At 34.2% G+C, this 24,095-nt stretch overlaps 4 protein-coding genes across 8 annotated transcripts; 1 reads left to right on the top strand and 3 right to left on the bottom strand.

Annotated features, from left to right (window-relative positions):
• Positions 1 to 195: 195 nt before the first annotated feature.
• Positions 196 to 7,670, bottom strand: LOC136780987 (keratin, type I cytoskeletal 9-like). Of its 4 annotated transcripts, none has more exons than XM_066739618.1 (10): positions 7,538 to 7,670; positions 7,237 to 7,343; positions 6,706 to 6,849; positions 6,411 to 6,620; positions 6,134 to 6,331; positions 5,893 to 6,043; positions 5,704 to 5,809; positions 5,327 to 5,467; positions 4,683 to 4,724; positions 196 to 403 (listed from the first exon to the last, which is right to left on the bottom strand). In XM_066739618.1, the coding sequence occupies exons 2-10, from the start codon at positions 7,329 to 7,331 to the stop codon at positions 399 to 401; spliced, it is 1,092 nt and encodes a 363-aa protein (XP_066595715.1). In that variant the 5' UTR covers positions 7,332 to 7,343; positions 7,538 to 7,670; the 3' UTR covers positions 196 to 398. The 4 variants fall into 4 exon arrangements, with proteins under 4 accessions (XP_066595715.1, XP_066595717.1, XP_066595714.1 ...); XM_066739617.1 differs by lacking the exon at positions 196 to 403 and adding an exon at positions 418 to 3,914; XM_066739620.1 differs by lacking the exon at positions 5,327 to 5,467 and having other exon boundaries at positions 205 to 403.
• Positions 7,671 to 8,097: 427 nt separating this feature from the next.
• On the top strand, positions 8,098 to 10,660 carry mTTF (mitochondrial transcription termination factor). 2 transcript variants are annotated; one of them, XM_066739585.1, is made up of 5 exons: positions 8,098 to 8,224; positions 8,345 to 8,737; positions 8,806 to 8,902; positions 8,983 to 9,139; positions 9,219 to 10,660. In XM_066739585.1, the coding sequence occupies exons 1-5, from the start codon at positions 8,216 to 8,218 to the stop codon at positions 9,568 to 9,570; spliced, it is 1,008 nt and encodes a 335-aa protein (XP_066595682.1). In that variant the 5' UTR covers positions 8,098 to 8,215; the 3' UTR covers positions 9,571 to 10,660. The 2 variants fall into 2 exon arrangements, with proteins under 2 accessions (XP_066595682.1, XP_066595681.1); XM_066739584.1 differs by having other exon boundaries at positions 8,098 to 8,737.
• A 297-nt stretch (positions 10,661 to 10,957) lies between these two features.
• On the bottom strand, positions 10,958 to 12,423 carry LOC136780954 (cuticle protein 21.3-like). The gene is made up of 3 exons (XM_066739574.1): positions 12,399 to 12,423; positions 11,838 to 12,127; positions 10,958 to 11,708 (listed from the first exon to the last, which is right to left on the bottom strand). Exons 1-3 carry the CDS (start codon positions 12,405 to 12,407, stop codon positions 10,958 to 10,960), a joined length of 1,050 nt encoding a protein of 349 aa, XP_066595671.1. The 5' UTR covers positions 12,408 to 12,423.
• Positions 12,424 to 13,783: 1,360 nt separating this feature from the next.
• On the bottom strand, positions 13,784 to 17,315 carry LOC136780953 (uncharacterized). Its single transcript, XM_066739573.1, has 4 exons — positions 17,262 to 17,315; positions 15,545 to 15,812; positions 14,196 to 14,440; positions 13,784 to 13,918 (listed from the first exon to the last, which is right to left on the bottom strand). The coding sequence occupies exons 1-4, from the start codon at positions 17,265 to 17,267 to the stop codon at positions 13,784 to 13,786; spliced, it is 654 nt and encodes a 217-aa protein (XP_066595670.1). The 5' UTR covers positions 17,268 to 17,315.
• Positions 17,316 to 24,095: the final 6,780 nt, after the last annotated feature.

Here is a 24,095-nt window from a genome sequence, read left to right as displayed (position 1 = left end):
ATACTGAAAAACTAGCAAGTGTTACATCGTGTAAAATATAAAGAACTGATTGCATTGTTTGTTCCATAAAGAAAATATAGGATAACATAAAGAAGCTAGGATTTTGCTCAACTTCCTCCAATCAAACAATTAGCACATAAGGAGATAGTATTTATTGACAATAAAAAGTTTATTTCTCAAAAATAACACTACTTTGGATGAATATCACAGTCAGTATCACAGTGTATATAATAAAATTAACTCTTCCAATTGCACAGACTTGATCGAAGTCTTTAAGTCGTGAAGTAAAAAGTGGACGAGCCCGCTTCATTGGCTTAGCCTGTTGTCAAGTGCCACTTTCATCAATACACCATTTACAGTCGGTTCTCGACCAATGTTGTATTCAGTGCTGGTTGTTATCAACCTAGAGAAGATAATAAAATGATATTAGACAATTAAATATAATCAAACATCCTACAAATCAGCAAAAATTCGATATAACGTAATAAAAATATCTCTATTCAACGTTCATCAATTAAAGCATGGTACGACGATATCATCAATCATTTTGGTAATGGTTTTTCCCATTTGTTTGTAAAAGCAACATTATATTCATTTTCGTCGATTTCTTATCAACGTTTCGGTCGATATTTATTTGCTCCTTTGTATTTTCATTTGCACCACTGTCTCTCATCGACAGTTATTAGTCCTTTGATTAATATTACTACCTATTACGCCATTCATAAAAACTAATCGCTTCCTAACTTGTTCATTTACCTTTGTTCCTTTTTCTTCGCTGTGGCTTTAGCCTGCAGGTATCGCGTGTACAAAGCGGTACATGTAATATTAATGTTTTTCTTGTTTAATATAAGCAATAATATTTGGTATGATCAAAGCATTCTAATTTTACATGATCAATTGTGCCATAGCAAGTGATTTGTATTGCTCTGTGCTGGATTTAAGGACAAAAATGATCGAAAAAAAAAAATTATCATCAATTTCCATCCTACGATACTTTCTAGATCCACTTTACACTCGATAGATGCAGATAGTATAAGATTAAACTCGGGGTTATCTCTTTCTACAGCTTTAATTTATGTATATATATAACGAATCGATATTCTCCTATGGAATAAAACGGAAATATATTTATTTATTTTTTACTCACCTGAGTATGGGTTGAGAGGTTTACTCGAGCTTTTGTCTCTAACTATTTCGTTTAAAGCGTATCATTGTACGTTTTGCTCAAACTCATTATTCTCGTTTCATATTTCTCAAATCTTCGTTGACAATTGCAATAATATAGCGCTACGTATAATTAAAAATATGCGTTTTAATGCAGTACCGTGTCATATCCATATTAGATAAATGCGCACAGAAAAATGCCTTTAACAGTATAGTCTTTCGATAAAAGATCAAAAGGAAGTCGTTAAGGAAATATTCAGTTTGGTAGACTGATTATTCGAATGCCAAAGCCTTCCAGTGTTCTCATTCTCGTCTAATGAAATAATAAATATTTTCAAAAATATTTTAATGCATTGATAGAGCGTTGCGATTATAAAAAAATTTGCTTTATCCGTTTTGTGGAATTTACTAAATTTTTACTTAAGTCTACTTTTATTAGATTTTTCTCTGAGGCTGTTTTCCTCGCTGGTTTCGGAGGGAAGGTATTGTCTCTTTCATTCATTTTTCGTTCATATGTATCTCTGGTTGTCGTTACGCCTGTGAAATAAACTTGGTTTTCGTGAGATTCCGTTTTATAAGAATTTTATATAGTAGTACAAATGGTGTTCTGTGACTGTTTTTACTATAATAAAAACAAACAGAGGGAAAGAGAGAAAGAAGGCGGGGGGGGGGGGGGGGGTGGATGGAGGAAAGGAAAAGAGAAATAAATATAAAAGATGATAGGTTAACCAGTACCAAATTGATAAATTCACATCGGTAGAGGGAATGATTTTAAAAATTAAACTCTTATTTCATTTTCTGGCAAAGCCAAAAATATAATTGTTATTAATGGTTTTAGCAAAATGGTATAAGAATTTTATTCCTAAAATCATTCTCTTTGCAAAAATTTATTAATTTGGCATGAGTTAATAGAACACCTTGCCTTTATGTTTATGGAGATTCTAAATTTGTATGTAGAAAAAATTTGTATATATTAATAACATTAATAATAATAATAATAATCACAGCAATAATAAAAATATATATAAATATTGTTTGGAAAAATTCTTATACCTACACTGATAGCTTTATGAATCGAATGCTTTTTTAACTTGAGAGCGTTATAATGCCTGATGCCCAGGTGTATTCTAGGGCAGTTGTTGGTTTTCTTTCGTACTTAGGCAGTCATTTTTATTGCCAAGATCATTGTTTCATACGCTAGTTATATAAAGGTAAGGTAGTAATAAATATAAAGATTACGTGTGATTTAATCCTTTTTTTTCCTTTTAAATTCATTCGTACTTTTGTTCTATTGAATACAATGTTAAATTGACACTACTAATATGAAAGTCATATATATATTTACTATATATGTTAATAGACAATGGTTTTAATACACTTTAAACATTAATGATTTCATTATTTAAAAATTAATTGGATTATCGATTCTCTTAAACAATCATTACCGATCATTTCATTGCTTGCTTTTAACTTGTATACAATTATACTCATTCGCCTGGTAAGGTCATACTGCAGGAGAAGCAAAATCCACGCCTCTACTTTGATATAATTGCTATAAAATAACCGAAGCTTGTGTGTGTCATTACTCCTCTTCCCTTTACTATTATGATAATCCTATTCACATGTTTGTATATAAATGACTATAATGACAATTGAAACTTACGCAATATTCAGTAATAACTGAACTTCTTGTACTAATATGCTCAAACACGCTTGTCTCCTTTTAATAAAAAAAGGGCAATAAATGCGTTGTTTTATTTTTAACAAATTTCAATCAAACTAATGTGTTCGACTGTGCGTGAATATACGCGTATGTGTGTCTTTCTTTGTATAGGCGCGCGCGTACGTATATATATGTATGATTAATCCCTAGGGAGGCTCATATACCTATATCGAGTGCGCATGCTATATTTATATCGTAGAAGTAGACAATAAGTAATCAAACAGTTTTATGGTATAGTATATATTGAAATTAAGTAAAACTATACTGCACAATAAACTGTAAAACTTTTATAATGCATTTAAGCTAATCTTCATTGAAGTGTATTATTTTATTCTATCGTACTCTCTTCTCCTTTTATATTAAATAAAACCTCTTGGTAAAATCTATTGAAAATCCCAATTTACTCATAAATTAATCATGTGCTTACAATGAAAGTGGTGTATAGCTTTTTTATCAGTGTTCATTTGTGCTTTACCTATTTTTTTTGTTTCGTTTCTGATTCGTACTACTATACAATTAAAGATTGGAGCATGAATGACTATATATACGGAGCAAGTTAACTTAATCTTAATAAAGTAACAAGCGTAACATGACGTAGTAGATGAATTACTGCTAGTCGAGTATAAAACGCTCTCGTCAATAAAACTTCGTGTATTTATTGAAGAAATTTCTCATTTATCCTTAGTGCAATCCTAAACGGTTGCTATGAGTGCGCGGAAAAATTCAGGCGTAACAGTCCTTGATTTAAGAACGCGCTTTCACATTTCCTAGCCATTTTTAAATAAAATAATATAGATGCAGAAGACACGATCCACATGCGTAGCTATCATTAACACTACAAGTGTGATATCAACTAAATACAGTCAACGGTAAACATCATTTCACCTAAACTTCCTCATGTGCTGAGAAAAACTTGAATGTTAGGAGAAACCTATCCCAAGTTTAAAATTCATTAATTGCTTGCTTTTTTATCTCTCATTTTAATAACGTCGTTGAGACTGGGCGTTTTGGTAACCAGCACTGCCACCTGTAAACAACCATACCTCCTCCGTTCAATCATCTTTCAAGATTATGTTTTTGGTTCTTTATAAAACTATAGCACCTTCAACCATAAACAACTTTGTCAACGATATTCCGATTAAACTGAGTTTGGCAGTTTAGAAAAAGATCAAATTCTTAAAATAATTTAAATAAAGACATTTTTGTCAGGTTTTATTATCTTTGCTAACCCTAACGTTTGAGGTTGCAACCTATTCCTGATTTACTTCAAAATTAATAATAAACTCAAGTAATTCTTGTATTTTACTTGTTAAGATTTTAATTAGAAGCATAAAATTGAATCAACTTTTCGATATATACACCCTATTAATCAAATTCCTGCTTTTAATGTATACAACTTTCCTTAAATGCAATACCTTTAATTTGTGCATTGTTTTCTTTATTTCTGCTATTTGTAAACAAGTTTATTTAAGATACTGTCTAAACTTCGCTTATAAAGTAAACTATACGCTATTACAGAGGGCAATAACTCATGTCCTAAATTTATTGTACACCAAAGGAAAGAATTCCTAAGACCTCAAATAGTTATTAAGATTTTTTATCTGTCTGATATTTGAAGTTTTTAAATCAGTTCTTCTATAGATTTGTAATATTATCTGTTTCTGTCAACCTGTTCTTTTCTTTTAAGCAATAACTCCACATAAATATATTTTGTATGTATATCTTATAAAAATCTAATTAAACTGATTGCAAACTATTTTGGAATAATTTTAATTGTATTAAAATTTTCACTTACCATAATCCTGCTTTCCATAAACACCATCTGGATTTGCATAATCTGTCAAAATCACAGAAAATAAATTAATTTAATCTTACAACTTTTAATTAATAATTTTTATAGAAAAAATTATTAAATTTGACTCAGACGAGAAAAAATCAGATTCATTCATAATTTTACTACGCATGAATTCATTTGTAAATTTACTTAGTGTACAAATAGTTGATATTATATATATAATATTACGTGAGTGGCAGGAGGCAGTGTGGCAGTGCTGGTTTTCACAAGAGAATACTCGAATTCGTTTTACACGGTAGTCTGTACCAAATTTCGGAAGCAAAAACAGAGTAATGTTGCTTTTTATATATAAAAAAAATGAAATCTGTTAAATAAGACTAAGCAGAAGAGAAAATTGACTTAGAAAAAATGATCAAACTCGTTCAAATTTTGTTTAATTACATTACTAACCAGTAATGCAATTATTGTGGACTTTTGAAAGAAACTGTTCTCGTCTGAATCGATATTAGTTTAGTTGTGGTGTGCAGAAGAATATTTTTAAGTCACGGTAAAGAAGAACTTATAGCTTTGGTGAATAGGATAGAGGGAGAGGGTGAGAGAAAGGAAAATATTGAAGCGTGATATGAACGAGCAAAGGAACTAACCATAAGGTTGCGTCGAGTAACCACCTCTGCTGTTCATGGCAGTTGCATTAGAAGATCGGTCGTCATACGGGTTAGCAGGGGCATAACCCGAACCCCCGCCTCCCGGGATTCCAGCAGTCACTGCCTCCTGCTGATAATTTGCTGAACACGCATTATACGATATTAAGCTATGTTTGCACAAATATCTATAAATGCCACTCTAACTATTTAAGCAAGTCTATTATCAAAAACGAATTACTTCATCAAAGTTACATACTCATAAGATAAAGATTCCTTTTTATTTCTTATATTCTTTTTCTTGATTTATAAAATAATGTTCACGATTCGCGTTATTCAAACGATTCTGATTATCATTCATGCAAGCAAATTATATTTACCTGGTGGAGGTGCTTTACCATAGCCATAAGGGTCTGTGCCAAATGCACCAGCTGCAGGTACAGGAGCCCCGTACCTATTGTCTGGAGGGGCTGAAGCTGCATAACCCTTGAGGCAAAACAAAACAACACTGAAGTAAAATATAATTTGAATTAAGATTTGTATACTCATATGAAGAACATTTCAGTTACCTGTGAATACTCTGGTGGTTGTTGATAACTTTCATAGCCTTGATAAGATTGGGCATATCCTTGTTGAGAGCCATATCCTCCACCATATCCAACAGTCTGTTGGGATGGCTGCTGACCACCATATGGACTGCCTGTGTTTCCATAGCCTTGGCTTTTTCAAAATATTAAGAATAATGTTAATTCTCTTAAACATATATATATATATATATATATTATAAGTTATTTAAATTTAAAAACTAACCTTGGAGGTTGTGCTGCATAACCATTAGCTGACTGCGAGGGAACCTGGTCGAATCTTGGCCTTTTGGATGGTCCACTTCCACTTGGTGGTCCACCTCCTCTTTTTGCAGGTCCACCTCTGCCAGATCCTCCTCTATTTCCTCCTCTTTCTATGAATCCCCTGCCACCAGGTCCACCCCCTCGTCCAGAACTGTTTTCTCTGTAATGTTAATTTTAAAATATATCATTTTCCAATAGTCCATTTTATAAATTAATGTTACAGCAGTGAAATAATTTACCTGTGCATACCCGATCGACGATCCATATTACCTCGGCTGCGGAAATTATTACTACTACCCCGACTATCCCCTCTGTTAAAATCACTTCTTCCTCTACTTCTGAAACTGTTTCCACTGCTTCCACCCCTACCACTACCTCTTGGTGGACCACCCATGGGTGGTGGTGGTCCATTTCCAGGTCCAGTGGTCATTCCTGGCTCTGGTGGACCTCTAAAAGTTAAAGTTTAAATAAGTTCTTCAATAAATGATTTATTTTATCAATATTTATTAAGGCAGCAATAATTAGGTCTCTTACCCAGGTGGAAAATGACCACCACGTCCACCTCTAGGTGGGCCTCCCCTGCCTCGCGTTCCAGGTGGCCAACCTCTCATACCACCACCGGGTCCTCCACCCCGTCCTCCTCTCATCACTCCACTTCCACCTCTTGGAGGCCCTCTCCTAAAATAAACATAATAATAAATTCTCTGTCATCACATAGCCTTTGCAAAGAATGTATATTGGTGCTTCAACAAATTTAAACATCAAATGAAATTGTTCATTTCTAAACAAATGAAAAAGCTATTCTATTACTTGTTTTAGAGCAACATATGTTTATTTAAATTGAAAGATAAGTTTACTGTTGATTTGTACACATTACAAATAATTTAGCAAAATAAAACATTGGTGTAGTAATAATAGAAACATTAGTTAGCAGTACTTCAAAAATAAATTTTATATAAGCATTAAAGAAATATAAGGAGTTATAAGATTACCTGGAGAACGAATTGATCAAAGTAATTAATATTATAGATAATAAAAATGTAGTGTTTACGCAGATATTCTTACCTCCCTCTGTCGCCAAAACCACCGCGTCCCCTCAGCGGTCCGCCAGGTCCACCTCGACCACGAAAACCACCTCGGCTGGCTGGCGCGCCATCCATTTTTTAAAAAATCTAACAACAATAAACTTTCTTATCAAAATCTTCGGTACGCTACAAAAAATATTTAATTCATGGTAATAGACGCCACAGAATTTGCAAAGACTAACAATTTCGCAATTATTGATGCGTCTATTGAACTGTTCACAGGAAATTTTAAAAAAGCGCTAAGTTTTGAACAGCTAACTCCACAAAACTCACTCACTCACCTTAAGTTTATTCAATAAATAATTATTATGTAAATTCAAAGCAATGCTTCAAGTCGTAGCTGTCGGAGACAAGCACACGCAAGCCAGCAAGTAAAATGGATGCCGGTAATGCCGGAAAAGGAACTCTAGATTTGCACGTGTTCATAAAACCATTTCAATTATCAAATATAATCAGACCCAACCTTCTTTCAGTTTTCTCTCCCTGCCCCCGATTGACCCAGACCAAAAAGTAGTCCACAAAAGCTGTGGTCCAATTTGTGGCTACGCAATTTAGCAGAGAAAGTAATTAAGTAAGGTTAATTGAAATTTTGTAGAGTGAATTTTGCATTATTTGCAAACGTGTCATATAAGATTATTGTTCGAGTTTGGAACATTTTCATTGGTGGTAGAATACTTGTGGTTCCTAAACGCACTAAAGCATCATTTCCAGCGACCATTGGCCGAACGCTATAGTGCTGTACAAAAGACGTGCTATGATTGGTCAAATGGATTTAACCGATAAGAATTTTGATCAATTCCAATTTTGATCGTACCTAACCAAGTTGACAATTGACATTATCGAACATGGTTATGTTTCTATATTGAATTTTCGAATGTAATAATTTTCAAGTAATGCTTTCTCCCTACTATTTACCAATATAATAAAGTAATAGTAATTAAGAATATTTTCCAATAAATATGAAATCGGTGAGACGGTATTTTACCAAGTATTTATGTAATAACTTAGGACCTTTTGTAGGGGGGCATTCAATTAAATATTATTTACAACCAAATTTTGTATTCATATATAATAAAACTTCTACACAGAAATATTATTCAAGTAATCAGCAACACCCTACAGAAATAAAAGTCTTACAAAAATCATTGGATGCAACTCTGAATCATGTTCAACATATATTTAATTCAAATGCATGTCTTCAATACAAAACTAAAGAATTCATTAGTAATTATTATAAAATATTAATAAAAAGTAATATTAATAATGATGTGATTTTAAAAAATGTATGGTTGTTCAATGAGCCTGAAAGTGCTTTTAGAACAAAATATCAAATATTGCAAAAATATAAAATAGATATCAATGAAAACATTGAGCTGCTAAAAATACCACTAGATGTATATTCTTTTTATAATAATTATATGATGGGTACTGCTGATAAAAAATATGTGGAAAAAGTTAGGTTTATGTCAAAAAAGTTAAAGGTATTTATCTTTTATCAAAATTTTGTTATAATTTATAATTATAATGGCAATTTTACTTTGTATTGCAGGTTCCAGAGATAAAAATTTGTGAATTGCTTCATAGAAACTCTTATGTTAGGCAAATGACTTTTTCTAAGTTATATAAACTTCTTCCTATGCTTTTGAGTAAATATTGTCATTAGACTATTGTATATCAGCAGATTAACTTAACAATTTTACACATAAGTAATTTAATTCTGTTTCAGAGTTTGGTGTGAAGGAAGAACACATAGTAAATGACCCAGTGGTGTTTCAATATGAAATTGATAGAATAAGGAAAAAATTTTTAATTTTTAAAGGAAGAATTAAACCGGATAATATTAGAATGTGGATGCTGCGCTTATCAGATAAAGATTTAGAAAGGTCTGTTATGTATTAATTATAAATTAAAGAATATTTTTCTTTTAATTGTACAGTAATAGTAATGTTTCTTGTCCTATAGGATATGCAATTATCATCTAAGAATTAAAAGTGAATCTGTCAAGAATAATTTTGAAGACTTATGTAAAATATTAGAATGTGATGAAAAAACAGTAACCACTATGTTTAAAAAGCAACCAAGATTAAGAAATTCCAATGTTATCAAAGTGAAGGAAAAAATTGAGCTATTGCAAAATTATGGATATTCCAACAGTATGATTGTAAATTATCCAAAAATTCTCCTTTTTGCATATGATACATTAAAAACACGCATAGAATTGCTCAAATCTGCCAATATTGATGCTACAGTTTCTTGCTTAGCACAATCAAATAAACAGATGCAACTTTATATAAACAAAAAATTAAACAGTTGACCAAACAAAGATATATTGTACTTAATTATTTTGTGGGTAAATAAGTGACCCCACATCATATTTTACAAATTCTTTATAATTATTTTTATTTGACAAGTTATTTCATAGTTATTTTGTACATTTATAGCGAGATATTCCTGAATTGAATTGTGAAAATGGTATTCGAAAATTTCTATTCGACCGGTTGTGAAATTGTACGCATCAAACCTCAGCTTGTTGTTCATGTTAGGTCGCTCATTGTATGCAAATCGATTTATGTTCGAAAAATAGAAATCTTATTTCGAAGCTATTATTTCTTCCGAAATTGTACAAAAGCAAACGTTTGGGCATTCATTGATCATTTCTATTGTTATTTCCGCTTACCGGAATTATTCTTTTGAAGAGAAGACTTACCAATTTCAGTTGAATCTTCATAGTTGTTTTTACATTACCTGAGTGGTCGATAGATCGTCACGTACATTTCATTCAACGAAAACAACATGATTTTGTCTTTAATGAAGTTCTATTTAAAACATTGTTTACCCGAACGTTTTTTGTTTAAATTTTCACGTAAAAGAATAGACCTGTTATGAGTATTGTGGAACGTTTTCACTTACGCTTTTTTACTTTGTTATATTTCAAAATGAATGAAAACTGAAATTTTAATATCTGTGCACAATTTAATTTATTCGCTTTATGTAAAAACTGTGTCATGGCTGAATAGGCTTTTATACGTATGATTTAAAATTTACGGAGGAATATGCAATATACAACACATTGGTCAAATAAGTAACATATTAATATTTTCTTAGGGATTTAATATAAAATTTTGACTTATTTTCACGCTGATAAACTACAATATTAGATATAAATATACTTATTATATTAATAAAAAATGAAAAAAAAAGTCCTCACTAATAATCAAAAAGTCATTTATTATTCGTATAAAATAGATTCTTTGATCACTATGTATAAGTTGCTACAGTACGCACATAGGATGTAACGCAATGTACTCAGAACCACTCAAAAGTCAGAACTGCTTGAAATAGCCCCAGCGAGAGATAGAAGAGAGAGAAAGATAGAGATTCTAAACTATTAGAAGTAGCTATGAAGAAGCAACAAGTAGCAATCGTCAATAAACAAACTTGGACTAAGAGTAAACTCAACAAGTACTTTCGAGCAATCCAAGATCGAAACTCGACAATGCTAAAGAGTCTTCAATTTTGATAGTGTTTCACACACACATTCAAATACCTATAAAAGTCTGCAATAAATTGCACCTGGTCTCAGTGGTTACGTGTCCAATTAAAACTTTGCTCGTTGATTTGAGACAATCTCAAGAAACGACCGACGCCGAAGGAATGAATTGGATTGGTGTGTAGTATACAGAGGGAGAAAATAGGGTTTACTACCATGAATAGCTAGTTCCGTAGCCACTGAAAGTAGCGTGAACGATTGGTGCGGCTGCGGCATATTGGGTGGTCAAAGCAGCTTTTGCATAAATCGGTGCAGGTGCGGCGTAAGATTTAATGATAGGGGTGACAGATGGCGCGTAAGTCTTCAAGATGGGGCTAGCGGGCTCAGCGTAATAAGAGGGTGCAGCATAGGTTTTTGTAAGAAGGGGAGCAGATTGAGCGGAGTAAGAGTATACTGGAGTTGAGTATTTGGCAGTTGCGAGGACGGGAGTAGCCTGTAATTGGGGAGCGCTCAAGACGGTCTTGCTGATAATTGGAGCAGCGTGCAAGGTGGTTGCTGCATAGGAAGCAGCAATAGGTGCGCTGTATACTTGTTTGGCGAAAATAGGCGACGAATATTGCAGAGCCGGTGTGCTCAAGAGGGGTTTGCTGATGAGTGCAGGTGTTGCTGGAGCTCCGTAGGCGATTGCTGGTGCTCCGTAAGATATTCCTGGGGCTGCTGGTGCTCCGTAAGCGATTGCTGGGGCTGCCGGTGCTCCATAAGCGATTGCTGGGGCTGCCGGTGCTCCGTACGCGAGAGCTGGGGCTGCTGCCGGAGCTCCGTAAGCGATTGCTGGTGTTGCTGGTTGACTGTAAGCGATCGCTGGTGCGCTGTAAGCGATTGCTGGTGCTGCAGGCGCATTATAAGCGACAGCTGGAGCCGCGTACGACTTGAGAACTGGGGCAGCAACAGGCGCAACGTAACTTTTCAGCACCGGAGCAGCAATAGGGGCAGCAACAGGTGTTTGCACGGCGTAACCAGCGGCATATCCGGCAGCCGCGTGAGTTTGAGATTCGGCGTAAACGGTCTTCTGCACTATCGGTGATGCTGCTGCTGGATAGCTGTAACCTGTTGCTGCGTATTGCTTAACGGGTGATGCGTAGCTGAATTGTCCGTTGGGAATTAGATCGTTGCTGACGCGACTGTTGCTTACATGGACGGACGAATACGGGGTGTTTTCTTGTCTCGTGTAACTTGACACAACATTTTGCCCGGCGTAACCCTTTTGCGTTGATTCCTGACTATATCCAATGCTGCTCTGATCTCCCGTTGCTGTTGCTATATCGTAGGCTGCTGGACCACCGGCAAACGCCGTTGCTACTAGACAGGACGCAAAAACTATCTAAAAAAAAAGTTTTTTTCCATTAAATACTATTTCGATGTATAAAATCCAACAATAATACTGTATAAAAAGTTAAATTAATCCAAATTATAGCAAACACATACAAACATATAAAAAGTGTTAAACAAATTTAACCAAAACACATTAACGCATCAAAGCAATTCCGGGAAGGTTTTAGGAACATTCTTGAGACACTGTGTGTGTATGAAGAAATTTAATATTAAAGAACGTTAACTTTTTTCAGAGAAGAAAAATATCGAGCTATACTTACTTTGAACATTTTCAATGATCCTTTGTGACGTGCTAAGAAATTCTGTCTGGGTGGATGCGAGGGGCCAGTATTTATATACTGGCGGAAATGAATCGAATTGCTGGTCGATCGGCAAATTTTCGGCCAAGCCTCTTTTTGTCAATCGTGATTGGTCGCGGGCGTTTCAAGGAGAAAGGGAAGTGGAGAAAAGTGAATATGGGCCCTATCGTCAGTCTGGGTCGTATGGTTGAATCGTTGAGAAGAAAGGGAGATGGAAAGTGCAAAGGAGAGATGGGTATATGAGGTTTGTCGCGTTCGAGTGGGGCAATGGAGAATTCCGGGCGTGGCTCCACTTTAAATTAAGATCAACTATCCGTTTTCTGTTATTGAAAACCGATTAAGGCAGGTCGGAGAAATTCTTTATTCCCTACTCCTTACTCGATAATTGCTTCTGGTTTCGTCGTAATAACATATTGTCACCTTTCTTAAACCCGTTTGATCCTCATCAAACCTCTCCTTTCATCCACTTCCTAAATTCTTATATATCCTCATAAAGGAACAGCTCTTAGACAAAACTAAATCAAATTTCATTATTTTTTTGTGTTGATATGGCAAAGGTAAATTGAGTACAGTTTTTGTTGAATATTTTAATTCTATATAAATTACAATATCCTCGCATAAATTAGAATAAGCCGAACTTCTGAGAGATCCAGTGTATAGAAAATTGGAGCGGAATAAATTAATATTGTTATTATTATATACATAAGAATAGTCCGATTGTGTCACAGGGAGATTGAATATTTTTCGTAACGCGAGCAAATCGAAGATAGCGATTTATGTAAGCATATGGGATATTTGGTATTGGGGTGTAGCCATGAAAACTGGAATTAAGAGGTGGTATACTTTCTCCAAATTGTTGTGCCTCTGACATAATCTTTGTTACGTGGAAAGCAGAGCAGAGCATGTGTAAAAGATACATGTATGTTGTAATCCCATTTTACGCCAGAATTCAGAAGAAAAAATTATAATTTCCCCTTTGGTACCTGTCATTTGGGACAATAAAAGTCCTGCAGTCTCTTTCGCAATGCACAAAAGAATAACGAACCATTTAACAGCACGTTAAACCACGATATTCGTCTATAAACGAGAGGACAGATGCGTCGAGTATTTCTCAAGTGGATCATATATATATATATATATTAACAAAAGCGTTTATTATAAAAAGATATAAATCACATATATTTAAATATTACACTTCTGAATAATATCAACTTAACATTAAAATGGATATACAGATAAATTATTCGTGTTGGTTTAAATATAGGACAATTCCTTAAAAATTCCTCTTACTGAGATATTTACAATGATTGTTTTATTTTACGCAATGATGAGCTAGGATAATTATTTTAAAAATCGAATTTGTATCCATTGCCAGAGACCTTGACGTGGGCGACGGAAGGCGCCGCGGAATATGCCACTCCTAATAAATTTTGTTGCTGCTGTTGCTGGTATTGCTGTGGTTCTTCGGACTGTTGTTGGATCTGGGAGAAAAAGAAATAAATCAACCAAGAAGCCATTGCGAAGAGCAATAAAATTAGATATTCGCGTGGAAAGAGAGAAATAACTGAAGGAGGAAAAAAGAATTGATGGATTAAAGGTGGGAAGGGAATCGACAAAGCGAATAAAATAGGTGAGATTGGAAGAGATAAAGGAAAGAGAGTTATAATAAGATAAGAAAAGATGACGAAGAGTCTGAAGTAAAAATTGAGAAAGAATTCTGAGAGTACGTCTGTATCCTGGGCATTGATCGAGTTTCACCTGTTGCTGTGTGTGAGAGCCGTGCAATTGTGGCTGCTGAATTTGATTTTGCCTGAGTGGCAAAAGGTGGGCGAGTTGTTGCTGTTGCTGGTAGGCCAGTTGAGGCTGGTAAAATTGCGGTTGCTGCAGTTGCTGCAATTGCTGGTTGTACAAATATTGCTGATCCAACTGTGTCTGGAAAGCCGAAGGAGCCAGCGCTGAACCCGTTGCGTAAGCCTGATGAATCGGTCCCGAAGAAAAGAAACCTGTTCGACACCAACGAGGCAAGTAAAATATAGCGTTCTCCATTGAAGAACAATAACGATCGGTTAGGTAACCGCTAAATACAATAATTATTTCTACCTCGAATCATTGACATTCATAGAAATTTCTCTAATAACAAATGTGCATACATATTTTAATTAAACTTTTTTAATATTTTCTATTGCAGAGATCCAAAGCAGAAATAAATCGAGGAATAAATTTTGTAATATTATGAAATAAAATTAACTATAAATTGCATTTAAAATGGAATTTATACTAGCATATCATTCTAGCCGCGAATGCTCATTGTTATATCGACAAAATTCACTAATTTAAAAACATTTTTTAAATAATTGTCGGTCGACCGGGATTCCGCGAGAACACCGAGCCAATTTGTCTCTTAATATCCGCGCATGCCAACACCGCGGCAGCTACCATCGCTCTCACCTAAAAATACATTTCCACCGCAGCTCAAAGCTCAATTCTATTTGAACGCCAATTTTTCCCTTGAAACACGAGCGTGTAGGCGTTTTTTATTCCGCAGCCTGTATCTTATATATCGCAGTCGACGAAGCATCTCCTTTGAGAGGGAGTAATTTACATATATGCATTCGATTGAATAATTCGATAATTCTACAAAGAGGCTGGTTAATTAAATTTAGAGACTAAGTATAATTCCTCGTTAAAATTACGCTGTGATATAAAATTCGAGTCGAAGGCGATTTTGCGTTATTACGAGTCGACGAGAGCACACCAGGTTTCCTGCACGTTTAACAAGCGAACATCGGTTTGGCTTACAAAGTTACCTTTACAGAGAGTTTCAAGTTTAGCCTCATCGTTAATAATGTTTTATCGTTTGGTCGATCGATAATTTTAGAGGACGAAAAAGAAGAAAAAAAAAATTAATCTATAACAATAACGTTTAAATTACATTTTTGTTGCAACGTGAAGTTTGTCGTCGAGAATTTAAGAGTGGGATAATTAAATTTGTTCTGTTTTGGGGATGATTCATGTGCAATGATAATAATGATTTATAAGAGATGTATATATATATATATATATATATATAGAGAGAGAGAGAGAGAGAGAGAGAGAAATGAAGAAACCTAGTCCAGGATTTCTGTATGCAAGGGCGTTGGCGAGGCTTGGCAAGACTTTCTGAGCCAAATGGGGATTTCCAATACTGGAACTGAAGGACTGATGGGAGCTCGGTCCGTTGAAGGAGAAAGATGTCTGCGTCAGGCCAGGGCGCACAAAACTGAAGGAGGCGTGCTGCTCGGGACTCCCCAGGACATTGCTCGCTTTTATCCCTTGCTGAATCGGTGCCTCTCCATTTACCAAGCACCAAATCAAACTGCACATTAGCCAATAACTCTGAAAGAGCATAAAATATCTCCACTGAATGTGATGATAATTTGCAATAAAGAAAGAGCAAAAGGAATAAAATTTTGCTCTTCTGCAAAAATTATTTTTAATATATACGTATGTTGCTGCAGAAATTTAAGCTCTATTTGGTCATGCGGGCTCACACACACACACACACACACACACACACACACATAAATTACACTTTTGAATTTCCATTTATGAAGAAGACGATAGGATATCGAAGACAGGCAAGACGTGTCGTTGGCAGTTTTTGAACGACTACGTTTTATTTTTATACAGGGTGTGCCATCTGGAAAATTATCTCATGAATGTGAATTTTTTTTATTTTTATAATTATGGAATATAAAAATTATTTTATACAAGACCTCTCCGAGTGAAAATTGAGAGACGTTTCTGTAAAAGTTTGATGAAGAAAATGATTGATTTTTCTTGGGATTAGGAAGATCGACAGAATTTCGCGTGTCTATGGCCTGAGTCTTTTTCCAAATGGCATACCCAGTATATGCTTGTTTTGTACAGCAGCAATCTTTTTATCGAATGACCGACTGATGAGTTCTCGTTGTGAAACAAAATATAACTGGACGTCATACAGCGAGTAGTATAGTTAATAATGCCAAAACAATTTCTGTTAGGCTTTGAAAAAGTTTGCGTAAAATTGTTTGAATTTAATTGAAATTTTCGACGATGAAAAGAATGTCGAACAAAGCTCGAATATGGGCAAAAAGCTGCGAGGCTTTTTTCGTTTCGTTGAAATATTCTATAAAAGTGTTCATTGGCTATTCGATCGTTTCAGGAAAGTGTTATTATGGTATGAGAGCTGTAAGTTTTCACGTGAAATGCAAAAGCCTGAGAGTCTTGAAAAATTCGCGAATCTATTATTGTGAAATTAATTTATTGCACTGTGCTATTATATATTATTACTACAATATAATTTTTAAATAAATAATTTTTGTTTAAAATTGACAGTTCTCGGTATACAATGATAAGTTAACTGATAATAAATTACTAAATTATTCACTTTAATATATTAATAAAATAATTAATGACTATTCAATCCTTTAAAAAAGAATTATTATACTGTACACACAATACTAAATATTATCTCAAAAAAATACTACATCTCCATCATGAAAAATTCGAACAAGAAAATTGTATATTTATAAGAATAATTCAGGTCTTATAATATCTGCACCGTTTTATTTTGCTCGCATTGATTAAGCAAAATTGGTAGGAAAATGTGAGATTCTTATATCGTGTCGAGAAAGGAATGGAATTTCTTGATGAAGAATGTTCGCGTGCTCTATACGAAATGAATGCGCATGCATATACATATGTACACACACACACATATATATATATATATGATAGAATATAGCAGGGGAACATAGGGTTTCGTAGACATACCTGCAGATCCAAGGGAAGAAAATCACTTACCAACATGGTGGAATTCCTCGTGGGCTAGTCAATGTCGATAGGAAGCACTAGTTTTAACACGAAGAAAAATCCAGCGGCAATTCCGTTGCTAAGACGTTCCGTGGGGAGTTATATACCACGGAAACGCTCGGTATTATATACGTGACCCGCATATTGTGCTTCCTCACGTTTCCCTGCACAAAGACACTTTCACCACGGTATATCGAGAGCTGGACAATCGATGAATGGTAATCGATCGATCCCGACAATTCCCATCAACCCGAGAACCATCTTCTCTCTCATTTTTAATTTATGCCACCTATAGCATATTCCAGCAACATGTATCCCATCAACAGCTTCCTCCTTGCCCGAGCCACACGCGTTAAAACTATCATTTCTTTTCCACCCTTCTACGTACAGGTGTATATATGTCATAGAGAATTATAGTGTAACTTGTATACAGCGAGATTAGTAGTTGTAATTTTAAAGTTGCTTTATCTTTGCAAATTTTATTACATTATTACTACAAAGCTCTTTCGCACATTCGATGAATGGTAATCGATCGATCCCTATATAATCCCCATCAACCAGAGGACCATTTTCTCTCTCATTTTTAATTTATGCCACCTAGCATATTGTATGAACGTGTATCCCATCAACAGCTTCTTCCTTCCTCGAGCCACAACGTTAAAACTATTATTTCTCTTGCACCCTTCTTCGTACAAGTGTATACATATATGTTTATAAAGCACTATAGTGTAACATATATGTACAGCATAAGTAGCAGCTGGAATTTTGAAGTTGTTTTATCTCTACAAATTCTACTTTGGCATGATTTGATTAAAGCTTTCCTCAGTAGTCATTACTTCCGCACCCTTGTTATTCGTAACATCGCACATTTGAACAGCCACAATTCCTTTTTTTTGCACGATTTTAATATGATTCTACACTGCAATTTTCTCATCTACACGGAGAAAATATTAAAGTAAATTTTATACCGTGAGCCTTGGATTGTACACTTTCGTATCTTTTTATTCCTATGGAAGAATGATTGAATTTAGAGTTAAAGCATTCAAATGTACTTGAAAATCAATCATTTTTCTTAGAAAATACGAGACGTGACCAATACAACTGAGAGAGCACATGGTAAAATTTACTTTCATATTTTCTTCGTGTGCAATGTTCACCGGAAGAAATACAAAATACAGCTAAAGCTGTGAGCTGAAAATATTGTTCAGCTTCTCGCTCGAAATACCACGTATATTTATATGAAAGGCGATATTTTAATTGATCGTGAGTGAAATATGAAAAATAACGTTGACTCTCGTATTATTGAAACTCGCGCGCATTCCCGCTTCCGATAGATATTTGTCCATTGAAAAAAGCAAATAGCAAAAATTCCGTGAATAGCACTGTATGGAATTTTCTCAATCGCGAAATGTCAATTATTATTATTAGTTTTTATGATAATTTCTCAACGTTACATAGCAGGGACTTTAAATCTACTGATTTCTCATTATTATATTTACAACATTAATAAAATTGTAAAAATTACAATGTAAAATCAATATAAATTTAACGAGTCTGCATTATAGTGTTGAAAAGTCACCTTTATAAAATGAATAATAATAATTGCCATCTCGCGTGATTGAAGTGTTTTGCTGCAGTGATATTTTTGCAATATTTGATGTTTATTTTTTTCTCTGTGAAAATTGCTTTTCAATGTAATATCGATCTAACAAATGAGTGTACTGTATATAAGAATAATTCTTTACGAAGTTATCTTCACGATTAAGGGTAACAGTGAGAAGCTGAGATATAATATTAAATCAAATTAAAGCTGAAGGAGACTAGTGAAAAATTGTACGATGTCCGATGGACGCAGTACGCTCGATAATATAGAGAGAAGGAAATATATCTTCATTTCTCCGGTTTATTTCTCTCGACAAATCCTTACTCTGAGAAAATCATCCGAGAATCGTAAGATTTTCGGACTTATAGCTTACAAACATTATAAATATGGTATTGCTTGTATATATATACTCAACAAACAAACACGCGCAACGCGAGCTCGGTTCAAAGAATAAGATTTTCGAAGAAAACAAAAGCAAGACTCGCCTTATTTGTTCATTTATTGTCATAATTAGGTCGAGTTGAGTGCATTCGTACTTATAATAACGAAATATTGCGGTTAGTGAACATGTAAACAAATAAATACTTGCATTAAAATAGTAATAGATTTATAAAAAGTACATATGTATGTGTAAATGCTGGTTCTCAATAAGCGTCAACAGAATTTATATTCTACTATTAATACAAATCATTAAAAAATAGAAAATTATTTATTATTGCTGTTGTTGTCGCCAAGGAAAAGTCGAGAGGATTTTCTTAGTTTTTCTTGTAGCTTAGAAAGGCCAAATAGTTGCATCGGTTGCAAGTTTCTCGAATCTTCATGCGTTTCACGTTTTCTTCGACGAACGGATGCGCGAACTACAATTGAAAAATTTTCTACTCGAGCATCGGGTATAAATTGAGAATGTAGCATCGCTGCAAAATTCTCATCGATATTCCCCAAGCGCTAAGCTGATTACGATTAATATCTCGTAGTTGATCCAGGTTCTACATTAGGCAGCTATAAGAAAGTCACTTTCTTCCTCGTATCTTGATCATTCTACGATCTATATTCAACATCTATACATTAAACACTATAAATTAATCATGAAAATGATCAAATTTCATTATTTTTCCCCTATTAATGATTAAACACTTTTTTATTCGTATCACGATCCTCCCATTATGATCCATATTCAGCATCCATCCTAGCAAATCTGTGTAAAATAATTATAAAATTTTTTGGCTCCATCTTCAGAAATGATTTATTTTTTAATATATCGTAGTGTGAAATAATATTGTCCAATAACCAGCAAACATCTCATTGGATCTAAGAATGTTGCATAGTGAGAGAAACGAGGAGCGTGCCGATAAAGTTATTACACAATTACTGCAGTAATAGAGTCTCGAGAACGCAATGTCTTTCAGTAGAGCTGGTTAAGTTTTCTGCATAAATTATGAATCACCAACCCAATTTGCTTTACTTTCACCAAAGTCTCGTTTCGATCCTCGTGTGCCTTAAACGCGTTACATTTTACGCCTGTAAAGAACTCTTGTAAATAGGTCAAACATAAACACATAATCACAAGCAGTTAACAAACAAATTTTTAACGTAACAATAATACTGTTTATTATTATTATCGTAATACACTATTAATTATATTTGGTATATTATTTCATTGATGAATGGACACGATAAGCGGGAATAATATTTTTTGTAAATAAAAACACTTGGGGAAGAGCAGCATAATTTATTTTTTTCTTCAAGATTAATCACGTGTAGGGGGAAAGTTCCCAAGTGAAACGAATGTTTTTCGATTACAAGGAATAGCGTTATAAGCTAGTGGGTGGAGCTCTTTAATAGTTACTGAGGAGAAAAGTTAGGGATTTTAGGTGGGGGGTGGGGGTGAATGAACTGTTAATCGTTTATGACAATGAATAAAAAACTATTTTGCATTATTTTAAATATTGCTCGTATTTAACGAGTTACATAATATTTCTGCAGACTAATATCGACATAACGAAATTACGCCTCGACAGATTTCAATACAACTCGAAAAACATTAGTAATAACAAGAATAAAAAGTTATTAAATATTTTGATCAATATTGTTATATCGACGAAAAACCTTTAAAATTTTATTTACCGGTATTATTATTTACCAGCTCGTGCAACATTTTATCCAATCTTTTGGTCTAAAAATATTATTATGTAATTTGGAAAATATTGAAAAAATGAAAAAATTCTTTAGACGTTCTGTTCTCAGGACCAAGTCTTCTGTCCAGTACTCCAAATAAACAAATCATTCGTGTCACATCTGTATAACGATTATATTAATTACCGTGTCCGTTATCGTTTTAATCATCAAATTATAAATATTTCAATACTAATATTTTTCTTCTGGTTTGGCTAAATTAACAAAAAATTAAGCCTTTCTAAACATACATGTTTCTTTAATTGTTAATCTCGGTTGCAACAGTGTACAGGGATTAACCTCGGTCTCTGTCGCACTAAAGCTGGTTGAGACTAGAAAGAGAAGAATTGTGGAGATAACTGTATATATACATATAGCGAGGGCTTACCTAGAAGAGCTTGCGAGAAAGCTTATAACAAGGAACTACTGTAATTCCTAGTGTGAAAAAGAAGAGAATGAGGTTTCACGTGGAAGATTTGACTCTTTTATTATAAGAGAATCTGTGAACGCGTTTTCCCACTTTTCTCTAGATTCTTAATACATTACCTGTGTGTGTGTGTGTGTTTGTATATTTGTTTGCGTTAACGCCAGGGGGAAAATCTGCAATATTTATGCCACGAGCGTTTCAGCTTGTAGCACGAATCCTTCTGGATCTGCAAGACTCTCGCTCGCGAGGTCGTGAAACGCCCGGAGGACCAAGAAACTTTCGAGTCTGAAGGTCTCCCGAGAACTTTGCGAAGGGGATTACCGCTGAAGCGCTGTTTTGTATAACTCGCTCTGCTAGATATATAATATTTCATAGGATGTTGGAGATATTACTGTAGGACTTTGGTATTTTCCGTGTCTTCTCCATTCACGCACGCAAACAAGCACCACCGAGCGGATGTACAATATCCAGGCTCATCATTGTGGATGTAGTCTTCAATGAAATCCCCTCCGTTGGTCTGTTATATCTCCGAGCACGCGCAACGCTCTGTAGAGAGATCAAATGAAAAATGGAGAGCAGTACAAAGCCATGAATTGCTATTTCAACCACCATCTTCATTTTACTCCCGTTATATAAAGGATATTATCATAGCTGATAATAAGCACGCAGAGTTCATAAAGCGGGTAAAATAAAATTCCCTCCGTAGTTTCCCATCCTTGCTCAATTTATTAAATATATATATGTATATTAATCCAACATCGTTTTATCAATAACGTACAGAGAGCATCTCATTTTTCATATACACGTATTATACTAATTTTATAGCTATACCTATTATATTTCAGTAAATAATTATCTCTTTGCGTGTCTGTGTACGAGAGGTATATACTTGTTAGGTGTATAAATTCATACTCGGCTTCTCTATATTCTGTCCATTTTATATAGTACCAATTATAATTGGTATTTCTTTCACAATGTATACCGAGACAAGTTCTTTAGCCAATGAGCAATATTTCGTTATAGCAGTGAACGAAATTCATTGATAAATCGTCGTATCAATGAATTTATTCGTTGTATCCATGACATTTTGTTCACTGTTATAAAGAAAAATTGTTCATTGTGGTTGAACATTTTTCTTAGCTTACATATGGTTCATTTCAATCACCATTCTATGGTTTTGAACATCCCAAAATGTTTTGTCCTTGTAAATAAAGATGGATGAACAATAGCAATGAGAACAATGTCCTTTAAAATGCAGTGAATTCGAGGGAATTATTACTTTATTTTCCTCTGCACTTTCCAACTCAAGAATACTACCGGAAATCGTTACACTCCGAGCGTAATTATAAGACGGAATTAATTATCGAATTAAGTGATGCGGTTGAAGAGGAAATGTCTTTTATTGGTAAGGGAACGTCGAGGTCTGTGTAATTTTGCTGAACGACGACGGACGGTCTGGCCACACACTAGAAAATGGATGCTTGAAACTATCCAAAGCTTGTGTTGGGAAACTCTCATCCTCATCCCTCGTGCGGCGTACGTATTAATTCCCCAGACCTCGTCCCATCTGCCTATTGCCTCTTCTAAACACTGTACATAGCATCACACTTATTCAATTCGCATTCTCGATCATTGGATGGAATCAAAAATGCATCGACGACTTTTATTGTTTTTAAATGAAATCTCGAGAGTTACTTAAAAGATGGCAAAAATGTATAGAAGGAGTGAAGCGGATTACTTTGAAGATTGGATGAGTAATAATTTCGTATAGAATTTATAATAAAGTAAAACGTTGAAAAGAGCGAGAATTAATTTGTATACTTAATATATATACTACGTATATGTATATACATTATTTGTGTTGCATTTTATTTGAAATAATCTCTTAATAATCGAATAACTAATACAATTTAAGTAACCTTAAGCTTATCAACATTTCCTTCTCAATCTGAAATTGGTGAATTTCGAGTCTCTCGAATTTTGGTCCTCTAATATTTTTCACATAGCTGGTTCTTCTAAAAAAAGCACGTGGAGCACCGAATGAATTTATATTAATGATAAAAAAAACTTTGCGGGTAAATATTGATTTTCCTTATTTCAATTAACTCGATTAAAGAGATGGACGTTTGGAAAGTCTCTTTTTTTACATTATACAGATATATACATGAATAATTATAAACAAACTAGGAAGAAATTTTTGTTGTTTAAAAAAAAGATGCAACATGCGGGAGTAGAATAAGGAAGACGGGGATAAGAATCTAATATAATAGGGATAAGAGGGGATTATTCGAAAAGCGGTATACTATATATATATATATAGTACATCCAAGAGTGGACACTTTTTAAATTGCAAAAAAGCCTCGCGCAATAGAGAAAGGAAAATCACTACAGATTTTAGAGGAATGTTTTAAAATCGAGTTAATCCATACGCTCGCAATTCGAGCTTTTGCAATAAATAAATAAATATATATATATATAATTCTAGTGGGCTTCGCACTGGTGTGAGATTATTATTATTATATATATATATTACAGGGGAAATTTGCAGCTGTCAAGCACAGCGTGGCGCGGCGTATTGCTTAATCGTTGAAAGGTGGAACTGCGTTGGTTTGTGAGTGAGGAC

This window comes from Prorops nasuta, unplaced genomic scaffold, assembly GCF_024137725.1.
Source record: "Prorops nasuta isolate Cenicafe-Biocafe unplaced genomic scaffold, Cenicafe_Pnas_1.2 PNAS00021, whole genome shotgun sequence".
NCBI classification, from domain to species: Eukaryota; Metazoa; Arthropoda; class Insecta; order Hymenoptera; family Bethylidae; genus Prorops; species Prorops nasuta.
The sequence above is the reverse complement of the archived record's forward strand: the minus strand, read 5'-3'. Positions and strand labels throughout refer to the sequence as shown.